The following is a 15,164-nucleotide window of genomic DNA, read 5'->3' as shown; positions in this document are numbered from 1 at the left end:
TAATTTGGCGAATGGCAAAGTAAGCCCTGGCTGGTATTCTTTATTTTTCTTATGAGTTATAGTCCTATAATTCAACTAAAAGTAAAGCTTCTGTAAAATGAATTATTAATTTTAAACTGCTTCACAAAAATTCTCCTGGAATTTGTCCATTCGGTAATGTCAAGGATTTAATAGTGTGTTGATTTTCCCCATGTTCATTTATGCAACTAAGATTATAAAAAAAATAAGGTCTGATTAGATAATTTTTATTTTCAAACAGCAAAAACAAGGCACAAAGCTCTGGTGAGCTTTTGACTTCAAATATCATGATGGCTATATATTTTACACTGTGTACAAAGCAATGGAAACAAATCAAATTTTATCAAATGTGCTGAAAATGCCTACCATGATGTAAGAAATACAAATAAAAGTTTAAACTGTTATAAATACTTAAAAAAAGTACTCAGATGTGTTTATATCAAAGTTAGTATTTAAAAAAATTCACAAAATGTTTATAGAAAGGGAATATGTTGTCTTAATTTTTATTTGATTTGTTTTGATCTTTTAAATAGTTTACTGAAGTTGTTCCATTATAACATGACCTACGCTCCAGGAGTGTAATAACGTAATTCTCAATTTTGTTAATTACGCGGGTGTTATAACATTAGTTATATAACTGTGAAATGACGTCGTTATTCCAGCGAATTTCTTCAGTTTTAAACTCTTTTACAGTGTGAATAAACGGTGAAAAGAGCATAACATAAAAAGAAAATTTGTTGGTCATGTTATAAATAGAATCTTAGAATTGTGGTCATTTTGTATTAAATTTATTAAACTCATCATCTAAATAAAGATAAAATCTCGGCAAGCTGCGTTTTTATCTCCATTTAGATGACTTGTTTAATAAATTCAATACAAAACGACCACTCATGCAAGAACCTATATTTGTATGACAATTTAAAACAAACTATAAAAACATCATTGCCACATTTAAACATTTATAATAATTTAATATCTTGTGGCCCCAACACTCTCTCACAGCCATCTTCAAACTTGACCTTCACCTTCTCTCCTGAAACAAAAAGAGAACATTAATTTTATTGGCTTCGATTTAGATTAGTATTTCGTACTTGCCAAAATACGTCATTTTCTATGATCACTTGTAATTATTTTGAACATAATACTTGGTGTTATTTATAAATTTTTGGTACTTCCTTTGTTATGTATGTACCATATTGTACCATATTGTACCATATTGAATTCTTTATATTTTAAATGAAAAATGATTATTGACTATTCTCAGCAAAATTTGATAAAATAATTTATTATTATGTAATGATGAATCTGGATTAAGTTTAGAATGTGTTGTTTTCCTTCATATTTTCAAAATATGCCAAATTCCTATTACAAAGTTTTTTTAACAAGAAGGCTTTAATAGAAAACTTTCTTAGAAAACCCACCATAAATTGTTTTGATTTATTTGAAAATTAAATTGTAGTGTTATTACCAAGAAGCTTTTAATAAATCATCAGAAATCATGCTTGAATTCTTACTATGAAAGAACTCTGTTACATGAAAAAAATTAAATTCCAATGTCGTCCCATTCCCAATGATGGACAAAAAGGATAGAAACAATGTAAGGAAATTATGTTAAAACAACTTTTTTACCTGATAGCATGACTGATACAATGGTTCCCTCAAACCATTCCTCGAACAACTCTCCATTCCTGACTGCCCTATATTTGGCAGATACAGCCTGCCCAACAATCAATTTCTTGACCTGAAATTATTTTGCTGATCATAAATTTCATATATAAAAAACATGACAAAAAGCATTTAAAGTTATATTAACACAAGATGTCATCAGTCTATCAAATTATAAAAAAATAAGAAACTATGGAAACCCCAGAAGGTAAATCAAAGTCATTAATTTTAGGCAAGTGACCAATTGCCAAAACAGCACAATGCAAATTGTGATCACTCTAGGATCAATGAAATGAAGTCCCTTCATCACGGATTCAGTATATGGGTTCATTTAGTGTGAACACCAGGTCATTGTGCATTCCAGACAAAATGTGAGATGAAAAGCCTCATTACATAGCTTTTGTGTATGTCATATACTTAATATGACGTAATGGAAATTTGCATTATGATAATAGAAAAATTAAATCTATTACAACAACAGATTTTTAAATACATACCTGATGTCTGTTTCTTCTTGATCTTTGTGTTTCTGTTTTGTTGTTGCTGGACAGCTCCTTTGGTTGATTGTTGCTCTTCTTTGTTGGTGGTTGCTCGTCCGTGTTGGTCGTCTCCTCATCCTCGCTGTCTGACAGCTTTAAAATGTAATCAGTTGGTGGTTGCTCGCCTGCAGAGGTTGTCGACTCTTCATCCTCGCTCTCCGAGGGTAAGAAGTTTTTTGTTGGTGGTCTGTCAGTAGTGGTCGTCTCTTCATCCTCACTCTCCGATGGCTGAAATTATATGAAACAACTTATTATAGGCTGTATGATGTCATTGGTATTGTTATTAATTGTGTATTTCTGCAGACCAGGAAACTGTTGTTCAATTTTCCCATACACAAGCTTTTTGCAGGTTTTATTTTTTATTTAGGGCCAGGGAAAAGGACCCTATTCTGGAGAAAAATTAAATGTGAAAACAAAATTTTGGGATGTCACACCCATTTTCTCATAAGGGAATGAGATTTTTAGGGATAAGTGGAAACTGCATAATTGTATAAATTTTTTAGGTTGGAATAAGCCTGTATTAGCTATACAACAAACACTGGTTATACATGAAAGACCTTCGTGTGATTTCAAGACAAAATTACTTAATGAAACAAAATATTTATTTTCAGTTATTAATAAATAAGTTTTACTTGATTGTACAATATACATGTATTTTTCAATCATTAATGCAATTAATCATCACATAGTCGCAGTCATTAAACATTAGATAAAATAGATTTGGGTGAAAAAATGCTAATTTTACATGTATCATTATATTTAACAGAATGGAGAACAAAACAATTGGTTAATACTGTCTCTCTTCTATGTTTTACTTACTGCATACACTGGCCTACTGTAATTGCATCTTCTTTGCAGGGGTGTTGCAATGAATGAGTAAACGTCCGGCTGAAACATGTGTTTAGTTAAATTAGCATTTATGTTGAAAAACAGTTACTTTAAAAGTCTGTAAAAATGACATACATAATTTATGTGGCAGTAACAACATTTGTCATTCCTTATATGAAATTTACTAGATGCATTTATTGTAATTTATGCACTTATTGTCCCCTACCCGTTTCATGAAACCTGAAAAATGGATAGATGGCAATATGGAGATTATGCACGTCATTTCATTTTGTTCCTTCGTCAACATGTTAGTTGCTATGGCAACAAATATATAAAAAAATAATTTAAAAAATACTGACAATAGTGGCGTTTCACCGACCATAGGGGACCATATTGCTTGGCAATCTATTGTTAATTTGTGTCTTAGCAGTGTCATATTATTCATGATTCATGATTGGGCCATTCTTTTTTTAATTAACCTGCTGCTGGTCCTGACGCAACTCTTGCAGCCTCCAAAGTTGCTCCCTGGCCTCTTTGAGTGCCTCATCCTTCTCTCTCTGAAAAACATTATAACAATCCTGATGTTGCCTATCAAAATAATTATTTTCTTATATAACAAAAATTAAATCATTTTTTACTTTATGTTAGATTAACATAATTACTTCATAATTAGTTCTATTGAATGCCAACTTCATAATAACAGGGTGTCTGCCATAGCCTAAACTATTTATTTGAAGGGTTAAGTTAATGTTAATATCAAATAACAATAATGTTTTTAATTTGGCACTGGTTATCTTTCTTACCAGCTGCCGTTTCAGTGAGCTGATTTCAGTCCTCAGACAGCCTATGTCTTCTGACGCACCTCTCGTGGACTGCTGTTAAAAATGATTTAATCAATTGATTTACATGTATTGCTTTTTTATGCCCCCGGATCGAAAGATCAGGGGCATACTGTTTTTGGCCTGTCTGTCATTCTGTCCCAATACTTTAACCTTGGTTAAAGTTTTGCGATAGCTTTTGCAATATTGAAGATAGCATCTTGATATTTGGCATGCACGTGTATCTCATGAAGCTGCACATTTTGAGTGGTTAAGGGTCAAGGTCATTCTTCAAGGTCAAAAGTAAATAAATTAAATCCAAGGGAAGTACTAAGCTTTAAACAGGAGATAATTTCTAAACCAAATAATATATTGAAATATTATTTCAGAGCGGAGCAATAAGGGGCATTGTGTTTCTGACAAACACATCTCTTGTTAATAACTGATGCTTATATTCTGATTCAGTCAATGTTTGGATGGGATTATTTAGTATTTAATGAATGAAAAATATTTCCTAAAATAAACAGCATGGTATTATTCATTTATTGATATAAATATTGTATACCTTGTCTTTCTTCAATGCTGAATTCATGTCAGCAAGGCTCATTTCACAGTCATCAACTCTCCGAAGGCAGTTAAAAATGAATTGCTCATCTCTAGCACCAGCAACACCGCGAAACATGTTTGCTGTGACACTGACATGCAGGTCCCTATAAAAATGTTCAGATCAAAGTAAACAAAGGTCATCAACTGTGCCTGGTCCTTTATTTACGAAGGTGACCAATGGCTGAACAGCACAGCATAACACACATAACAAATGACGTTGACTAAAGCTGGGGTCACTGCTAAGTATTGGAGGTAAATGATATCAATATTTATGTACAAACATATGGACATTTTTTTTTTTTTAATATACTAAGAATTGTAAGAATAAAAATAAAACACATAATTGAAATTTGAAAAAAAATGTTGCATTTCTTTAATACAAAAACCAAAACTTTTTTTAAAGTTGAACTAAAATTAACAGCAACATTTCACTGGTTTATAAAAAGCAGGTTCTTACTGATGTTTCACAATAATCGATGAGAATAATCTGTTACATCTGCGGGACAAAGATGCACATGCCAGTGCCTCTTTGAAGACTCCTCCAAATTGCGAATGCGAACCATAACCCTGAAAAAAGCTCACCGGTTAGCTTAGCCACATAGTCTTTATGATCACACTTGGTTAATATTCATCTGAGTGGTTAACTTACCATGATATTAAAACCACTACTTTAAAACTTTATATGTTTAAATCTTGCTGTAATATTGCTACATTTAAAATTCAAATTTACATAATTTATATTTCTAATGTAATGTTTACATCATATTTGTACAATTCCAGCAAACTGCAACATCTAAAGGAAGTAATGTGCTATTAAGATTAGAAAAATATACATATCATGCCAGTGTTCAGAATAAACTTACTGTAAACCCCATGACCTCTTCACACTTGCGCCTCCATGGACGGTTAGATGTGTCCAACATTTCAACATCACTGGCCGATGAAACATGGGGGTGAAGGTTCCTCATAACCTAACAAAATTTATCATTCTATTTGCAGATTTTTAAAATTTATGTAAATTTGAACATATTTTAAAACAAGTTTATTTCTAACTATTTATTTAAGTACTAATAAACCCTGTTTGCAGTATTCTAAACAGTTAAAGTAAGGCATGTTTTTTTTAATAAACTATACCATTTCTTCTTCTTCATGTAGAAGACAGATGAAAACAGCTTTAATTCTTTTTTTGAAGATTTTGTGCTGATTAAGTTTTGTTAATACAAGACAATAACTTACTCGCACTCTGTCTGGAAACTTGAAGGAACACTTGTATTTCAGCTGATGCCTGGCTGGTGTAGATGCTGTTATTTAAAAAAAAATGTGTCTATTATATTCTGAATGGAGGATAAATCAGTTCTAACACACAAGAGAAAAAAGACAAGCAAGGACATCTTTCATCGCATTATTACAGGGAAAAAATATTAAAACAACTCTGGACAGTTTTATTAATCATATTACCAATTCCATCAAATAATTAACATTTATTTTTTATTTGTTTCATATTTTTTTTACCAGGGTCAAAAAATGAGAGGCTGGCCTCTGTCATGATCTTAGTCAGTGTGCCTGAAAATGTGACTGAATCATCAACCGTCTGATGGAGAGCAGCAAAAATGTAGGACGTCGGCAGGAAACCATCCAGTGGCAAACTGCATTTCTCCATCTCGTCTCCCTTTAAAAACAGTAAGTTGGCATTTTCATTGAAGTACTTATTGGACAGAAATTTATACAATAAATGTAATTATTACATGTGTTGGGGAGGTGAAACAATTGGTTATTGGGTAGAAATATGTAGTTATTATTAAAAATAGTAGTATATAATTAAAATAAATCTTGCTCTGAAATAGCTACAAAAATATAGGTTCAGAGCCCTACAGTCAGGTTTTTTAGGAAGGATAACAACCAAAATCTACTTCATGTCTAGGATAAATTATTTATAATTTTACTAGCTTTATCTGTTCCAATTAGAATGAAATCATAATGTAAAAGAATAGCAATCATAATTATGTATTCTGCAGTACAAAATGGGGCCATGTTAACCAAACTCTCCACCAAACCATGTTATCTCATGACAGCTTTTCATTAAAACTGTTATGTATGGTTATTTAATGTGGGTAATAAAGGCCTGTAAAACAATAGCAGCACCTGTTATTGTTCGTTCCTTTTTCCTATTTCATGTTTTCCCCACGTCTGATAAAATGTCCTTTTTGGAAACAATTATTCCACCAGTTTTGGATACAGGTCTTTTTCTCCAAACTAGATGGAGAGCCCAGTAATTCAAATTTATACAAACATAATTGTAAATATTGTTTAGTGGTTTAAACATTCATCTTTTTAATTACATTACAATAACTTACAATATGTACACTAAACATGATGTCTGTCTGTGTCTGGGGTGTGCACGCTGCTACCTTGCGCTCCAGAGTGCTTGAACCAATCCTGTTAAAAAGGGAGAGATGGCAATACAGAATAATTACATTAAGTACAATGACTGCAGTGTGATAGCCTTTAGAATGAATTGAAACAAAATGTGAAAGTCACAAAACAATGTTACTCTAGTAGTGGCAACTGGGCAGACATGTGGTCAATTACTCGAAAAAGTAATCAATTAAATTAATGATTTTAACTTCTTTTTCAAAAATGATTAATGGTTTTGTTCATCGATCAATTATTAATTGGTAATCTCAACCAAAGTGATCAAATTAAATATTAATGTATTAATTCATGCATGTAATATTTGGGCTTCTAGACCCATTATCAACCAGTGTTTATTTTAAAAAAAGGATCATATTCTTATTCTATTTAATTTTATTTGCACAAAAAAGATGAAGTCTTCTGATTATTGCATTTATTGAAAGTGCGGTCATAATGATGATAACAGATTAAATTTTATGATTACCCCATGTCTGCAACTGGCAACTTATTGAAAATATAACCCCATTTCTCAGGTGTTATCAACTAATCAAATAATTATGAAATGCTTTTTTGTACTAAATACTTCAGGTTAAAATGAAAGTTTGACATTTCAACTACAGTAGATTGCAACTAGTGCTTCAGTGATATGAGACACAAAGAAACAATTATCAAGCATGTGCAATACCCTTAATGTTTTGAAACATATTTTCCATGAAATGAAACAGTCTTATTTTGAAATAATTACTGAGAAAATCAAAACTTCCCTTGACATATCTTTTTGTATCTAAGGGTGAATTAAAAAGAGACAAAACTAAAACACAATTTTTGATAGAATATTGGAAATAGTGTCACACAGCATTTTGAGAGAATGTTCAAAAGGAAATGTAAATACACTTTAAATGCTTATTTATGGATGATGTCATGCTGATAGATATATAGTGCTTATGAATACTGGGAACAAACAAAAATGAATGTTGCCAGATTTAAATCTTCAAGTGGTTTCTCCAGTGACCGTTTATCATCTATTATGTGAGGTGTGAGCATTTAGAAGCCCTTATATCAATTGTAAGTATGTCACATTGGAATCTTAAATTACAGTCTGAATATTGTTTTGTGTACAAAATCCCTTTTTTGTGCTGACTGCCAACTTATGACATTGAACAACAAGTTTTACTGTACTACAGTATCACAATTGGCCCAGTGACACCCTATTTGCACAAATATTTTTTGGGTACTTGTTCAATCACTTTTTGAACCTAGCATTATAACTCCTTAGTAAACTCCTTACAAAAATATAATACTTGTATAAACAAAAAGTAAGGATTGATGAAAACAAAAAAAACAAGGAAGATTACCAGTAGTATTACAAAACAAATAAAACATTGTATCTTAATCTTATAATGTCTTTGTAAAATCAATTTACAGATTTATTAGCCCATTATTCTCAATAATTAATTAAAAATTAATTATTTTCTTCATTTTAAATTAATTTAAAAGAAACACACTAAAATCTATGATCAGGAGATAATAAGATATGTGTGTGGAGTGTGTCCTTCAGCTTATCAGTTGCTGTGTTACTGATAGTAATCTAATAAATCGCGGATGACAGTGCTATCTATGCGTCTAAGGAGACAATGTAAGATAAGACTGGATGCATGTATTTAAGAGGGCACAGTGGGATTTTTGTTAGTAATAAATGACATTATATAATGGAAAAAGGAGAAGAATGTTTTTAACAAACTAACAGCTCAGAGATAATGGGCATTCAATAATGATGATATTATATTGTTTGTAAAAAAAACAACTGCATTGACTTATAAAAAAACCACATAAAATTATCTTTATTTGGTATCCGAAAAATCTTTTCTTGCTGAAATGGTGATGTACACTGTGACCAACAATGCATTTTGTAATATACCATATCTCTTCGAATGCCCTGATGGTATTGACACAACTTACATGAAACAGCCAATTAAAAAATACCAAAAGCATTGCATGGCTCATTGAAACTATGGCAACAAAAATGACTTCTTTTATGTGAAAATATATCATATTTATAATAGTAAATGTGATCTTAATGTAACATTATTCAATAAATGACATAAAATATATATGAATAAATGAGAAATGAGCCAAAAAGGAACAATTTAATTGTAACTAAGAGCTAACTAATGACTGGAAAGTCATAATGGATATAATGTGATTTCAAGTGACATATATACTTTTGACATATAACATTATCTGACTCATAATTTTGAAGTCAGTTGTAACAATAAGAACAAAATTAAATAAAGTAAGGACTTGGCAAACGAAACTCAATTTAGAAATGAAATGAATTTCTCAATATACCTTCCATAGAAAATATACTCCATCTTAACAGTAAAAATGTAACTGTGATTTAAGATTTTTAAGACTGTACTTTTAAATCATAGTCCCTCTAGTTTCTTAACTGTTTTATAAAATAAATAAAATATTGTAGAACACATCACCTGAAGTTTATTGTAGCAAAAAGGTTCCTCCCCAGACGTCCCCCCCCACATTTTAGTTTTAGTGAAGACGTTTAGTTGAAGTATAATCTTGATTTTAATTATCAAATGATTATTTTGTTTATGAAGTCTTTTATACACTTAATCTATGAAGCAGCTAGTTAGTTGTAGTTTTTTTCGTTTTAGAATTCTTTTTTTTTTGGTTGAACTGTGTAAGGAATGCATGTAAATCATTTCTAAGTGCATGTTGGTGTACTAGTGGAATAAATGAAATATTCTTAAATCTTACTGAGTATCTTATACATGTTGCTTATTTGGGAGCCCAAATGCAACCAAGAACAATGTGTAATCCAGACCCATTTTGAATACACAATTAACACATTATTTCAGTTTGAGTAAACCTGGGCAGGGTTGTGGAACTATAGATATTTGTTGTTTTTAATGCAATTAAATTGGATCAATTGGTGAATTGAACAATGGGAAAAGCCCATCTATAATAATTTCAAAACTGTTGTCCTTGTAACAGTTAAATATGATAAATAAATACACTATGTTACTCAGTCAACAATTGTATTTGTTTCATCCATTCATATGTATATTATCAAATTATTGGACGTCACTGATATTTAAATTTTTAAAAGTAACTTATTTAGACTAAGTAAAACAGAAATGCACTTTTCTTGCACATTATTTAATTATTAATAATATAATACTGAAATGTAATCAAAACTTTTTTATTATTTAAAAGCAAAAAAATGTATTTAATGAATGTTTGGAATTTAAGGAAAAATTACTCACTTTCAAATTAAAAAAATGTTTTTGTATGATAATGTGCTAATCGCATCTTATGAATGCCTATCCCCCTTTACAGATGTCACCTAATCTCAACAATGCTGGGCCTTTTTATTACACCATAAGTTCCCATTATACAATATCTGTTATCTTGCATAATACACTTGCTAATCTGATACTTGCACCATAAGGGCCTGATATCTTGTGTAATGGAAGGTGTGTGTTGTTACTTAATATTAGGGAAAACATTTAAATGCTGTCACATTTTTGGCTACATATTAAATTAATGTTTAAATTGGGGTGGTAAATAGTAATAGTAAATATTCTGCATGACTAGACATTTTTGTCAAACTTTTCATTATATGATGATGTTGATGACAGACTGAATCAATATGTTAAAAAATCTAACAAAAACAATAATGTATGAAGTGATATATAGACATGAATATGAAATTCAGAAAATGGGACGTGGTAAACTGTTTACCTAATTTAATTAATAGAATATTGAAAAATATTTCCAACTCTCACAACTTTCTTATTATTTGCCTGGTTTTGAAAATATTTCATCCTTGTGTTTCCTTAAATTTTAAAAGAGTATTTTTAGAGGTATAAATACCTGAATTTGTTTGTAGCAAAATGAATTCATTAATTCAATAATTACAGTTGTTTACTTTGTAACATACTATTCCACTTAACATTATCAAAGAACATCAAATGTGTGCTTTTACTCAATTAATTAATACAATAGTTACAGTTGTTTAATTAGTAACATACTATTCCACTTAAAATGATCATAAAAAAAACATCAAAGCTGTGCTTTTACTCAATTTACAAATGATCTCAATTTATGAAAGAAAAAGTGCAGGCACTTATAAAAACAATTATAATTAGATCTATTAAATTGGTAAAATTTGTTAGAGGCTTCCCTAAAAACAACCATCAAAAATCATTAATTCCTTTATGTATGACACATAAAATGCACTCAATTTAAATACTAACCGATAAAGTTATTTTTCACATATCCCGGCATAATTACAAATAACTACTCCCGATATACATTTTCATATTATGAAGACGTTTATTTTGGGAGTGAAACTTCTAGGGAGGAAACGTCTGGGGAGGAAATGTCTTGGGGAGGAAACATCTGCCACCCTAGCAAAAAAAGGGAGATATTCTGCCCCATTCCCCACCATTTAGAGTATACAGAGTATTTAGAGTATATATGCTTCCCTTAAGCAAGGCAAACTATTCCAACTATGGTGTTAAAAAAGGTATTTGTTGCCATTAATTTTCACTCTGATTATTTGGCTTGTTATTATATGATATTTAACTCTAACACAAAGCTAAATCTTTCATTTAATACAAATTATTAAATACAAAATTTAATTGTTCCTATCTTACAGTGTTTTATACTAAAAAAAAACAATGCTTTTATCGCTTATTTACAAAACAAAAAACCCTCTTTATGAGTATACACAATTTTCCCCCAACCTCTAAGGGGGCAGACTCCCTTCCCCAAAACTGAAGAAATCACTGCCTGATGAGAAATTGCTTTCCACTTTTATAACAACATATGATAATGTTAACCCTTGTCACAAATCCCAAATAAATAAGATTATAAGCTTTTTTCTGTAACAACTGTCAAAATCTATTGGAAATGTAATAATTCTTCTATTGCAACTCTACATGATTTGTTACAATCATAATTGGGCAATTACAGGTATTGGCTAACTACTCAAAAACAAATGATTTTTCTCACCCAGAATAATAATTTTCTTCAATACACAGTGAAGATAAAAACATTCATAGTTAAAGTTTATAAAATTATTGAACTGTGCTTTAAAAGTGGTTGGTTATTATGTAGTAAAAATTGATGTTCACTAATTAAGATATAGAAAAAATAAATGATGCAAGTATAAGTAGTTAAGTACACAATTATTGTATGACTTATCAGTTCAATTGTTGTTTGTTTTTTTGTTATTTTTTGTAAAGCAAGTAAACCAAATACTGGCAAAAATCCTGTAGCTCTTGGGGTTTTATTGATTATTTCACTTAATTCCAAAGCTGTGTGTCACAAATGCTTTACAATTCAACATAATGAAAGATTTACACATGTTATTCATTTGATCATTAACAACAACTATAATATAGCTGTATTCTCACCTGAGAAGTAGGACCGCCTTGTGATGGCCTGCCCACTTTGGTTGAATCCAAAAACCAGCTATTTTCCACTTGTAAATCATTGCAATGGTACACTTAAGTTTCTTCTAGAATATGTGTTTTGTGTTAATTGCATCACAATTTGTGGAGAAAGTTTGTTTGTTTCAATTTGATAATTGGATTCACACTTTTCTCATTGGACAATGTGATTCACAGTTTTTCATTGGACACTTGGATTCACACTTTTTTCATTGGACACTTGGATTCACACGTGTTTCATTGGATAATTGGATTTCACACATTTTTCTCATAGCTGTAGTTGAATTTAGTGGTTTCAATAGGATAACAGGTTTCACAGTTTTCATTTTTAAATAGATCTATCTTTACTATACCTAAAGATATTTTTAAATAATTAGATATTTATTAAAGAACCGCACCAACACTGCAAAGTCCCTACATGTAATGTGTGTCAGCTCTGTAAAAAGAGGCTGACCACTGGCTTAAAAACACGTTTTAGACAATAACCACAAAGATACTATGTCAAGCAGTGTGCTCGGGCAATGGTTTTTAACCAGAGTCCAGAGCGTAAACAACCCCAAAGTAAGTCAGGTTTCACATTTTTCACAAAAAGGGCCTTTTATTATTACCATTATATTACTTATTGCTTGACATAAATTTTGAGTTCAACAAGAAAATTGTTACTGTCTCTCTTTTTTTTCTTTCTCACATAAACACATTGCAAAAAAACATAAAAAAAAAAAAACATAATAATAAAAACAAAGTCATTATTACACATTTCGGGCAATGGAATTCAACAAAATCCAAAGGGTAAATAACCCATTCATTGAAGCTAAAGCCTGAAATCTTGTCTTTAAAAGGGGATTAGGTAGACACTTATCTTAACTTTTATTATCGTTCTTCTAAAAAGTCATAGTATTGTCCTTGGTTGACATGAATCTAATGAGTAATTAATAGTGAATAGTAATAGTTAATGCATGTGCGTAAGTGTCGTCCCAGATTAGCCTGTGCAGTCCACACGGGCTAATCAGGGACAACACTTTCCGTTTAAATTGGATTTTTGCTAATAAGAGACTTCATTTAAACGAAAATGGTCATAAAGCAGAGAGTTCGTCCCTGTGCAGTTTGCACAGGCTAATCTAGGACAAACACTTTACGCACAAGCATTATGCCCAGTTTTCTCAGAAAACGACACATATTGATTAACCAAAATTATATAGTCAGCCACCTTGGAATCGGGTTTGGGATTTGGCAGTTTGGAACTCACCATGCACCACTGCATCACTTCAAAATTTTATTTTTAAGATCATTATTTAAATATACAAAACAACAATGTAAATTAATTAATTTCAGTGGGGAAGAATCAGAGCAAATGTATATCCCACGTGTTGTGTTAAAAACAGATCATATTGTTGTTGGTTTTAGGAATGATATCTAGCCAATGATACAGTATAATCACATGTCAGATTTGCTATTTGCCAACACTTTTTAGTCAGGATTTTTCAAATAAAACACTATCAAAAAACCTATCTGTGAATAGGTAAAGGACTTGATACCATCAATGGCATTTTTGGTCAATTTTGGATCCCAAATTCAACCTAAATCCCCCTGCACAAAACAATGTATCTTCCCTTAGTGATACAAATAAATCAGCTTGAAAAAAACACACAAAGAAAACAACATGCCAGTAGTTCCCGCTTTAGAAGCATTGAAACAACTGTTTTATAATACATTTCAGTAAAGCAAAAATTCAAATATATATTTAAAATGTTTATTTCTGTAAAGATATGTATAACAGATTTTTTTTAAATTGCAATTTTATTAAACTTTCTCTCTGGAAAGGTTTTGTGAAAATAATTCCTCCTTGATGGGCCCCTGGCCCCATTCCATCAGGAGTGAGAATGTGCCCTGCCATCTTTTGTTATTGGATGCCAGTCATAATAACATGCTAACTAAGATAAGCTTTTGGGGGACAACACCTACCCCAGTAGACAGATTATCTCCAGAGCCAATTAAATATGCAGGGTTTGTTGTGTGTTATAATTAGCACATGCTAATTAGCACATGCTTAACAGTTTGATGTTTCAATTGTACTTTTTTAAGGTCATAAGAAGAAAAGCTTGATTTCACTTTCACATTACAGGTTTTTGATATTAAATGAAGTATGAAGTTTTGAAAATAGCAAAATTTCTGTTCTATACAACATTTTTCCCCTGTTTATATTCTCATGCAAAATGCTTTGAAAATGTTATGTACACCTAAATACCTTTTAAGATATCTTGTTAATTTAAAACGATAATTGAATATTTGCAAGAAGAACAAATTTTTATGCTTTAATTTCAGAATAATAATTATATTTCATTAATATTGTAATATGAAGGCGATATTACTGATAAGCATAGAAACAATAGCATTTAAACTTAGTATATGACGAAAGATGCTTTCAAGACATTACATGGTGCAGGAACACAATTTGACAGGTTGCGAAATTATGCAAAATTTACCTGAATAACATTCCAGCCACACTGGATCCACTACCATTGTTTTTAATACAACTCAGAAAGACAATAAGGATTGGAAACTTACTTATTGCCATTAGGAATTGCATTTGTAATGTGTAACTCATCCATGATCATGAATTACTTTTGCTTTCAGCGCTCATTTTAGCATGAAAATATCAGAGTTGTGTAAATATGCTCAAGTATTGAACCTTAATGTCGTGGTAACCTGCACTATTGTTATTGTTGAAAAAGGGAGCTGATTAATCGGTATATAAGGGGCAGTGAGTGCTTTAAGTTTAAACTGCAATATTATATTTTTAA

General features: G+C 30.9%; 1 protein-coding gene across 1 annotated transcript; it reads right to left on the bottom strand.

Moving 5' to 3' along the window:
* Window positions 1-673: 673 nt before the first annotated feature.
* LOC127845930 (uncharacterized) lies at window positions 674-7,007 on the bottom strand. Its single transcript, XM_052377109.1, has 12 exons — window positions 6,829-7,007; window positions 5,987-6,143; window positions 5,711-5,775; window positions 5,338-5,445; window positions 4,932-5,041; window positions 4,434-4,578; window positions 3,854-3,925; window positions 3,530-3,607; window positions 3,042-3,110; window positions 2,181-2,450; window positions 1,648-1,759; window positions 674-1,051 (listed from the first exon to the last, which is right to left on the bottom strand). The coding sequence occupies exons 1-12, from the start codon at window positions 6,844-6,846 to the stop codon at window positions 978-980; spliced, it is 1,278 nt and encodes a 425-aa protein (XP_052233069.1). The 5' UTR covers window positions 6,847-7,007; the 3' UTR covers window positions 674-977.
* Window positions 7,008-15,164: the final 8,157 nt, after the last annotated feature.

Source organism: Dreissena polymorpha, chromosome 9 (genome assembly GCF_020536995.1).
Source record: "Dreissena polymorpha isolate Duluth1 chromosome 9, UMN_Dpol_1.0, whole genome shotgun sequence".
Classification (NCBI taxonomy): Eukaryota; Metazoa; Mollusca; class Bivalvia; order Myida; family Dreissenidae; genus Dreissena; species Dreissena polymorpha.
The sequence above is the reverse complement of the archived record's forward strand: the minus strand, read 5'-3'. Positions and strand labels throughout refer to the sequence as shown.

What these genes read in the sequence shown, in the direction of transcription:
- LOC127845930 (XM_052377109.1), bottom strand. An exon ending in CCTCTCATTTTTTGACCCTG is followed by an intron (nt 5,776 to 5,986) that starts GTAAAAAAAATA and finishes TTTAAATAACAG; the next exon opens with CATCTACACCAGCCAGGCAT. An exon ending in GCTCACTGAAACGGCAGCTG is followed by an intron (nt 3,608 to 3,853) that starts GTAAGAAAGATA and finishes AATGTTTTTCAG; the next exon opens with AGAGAGAAGGATGAGGCACT.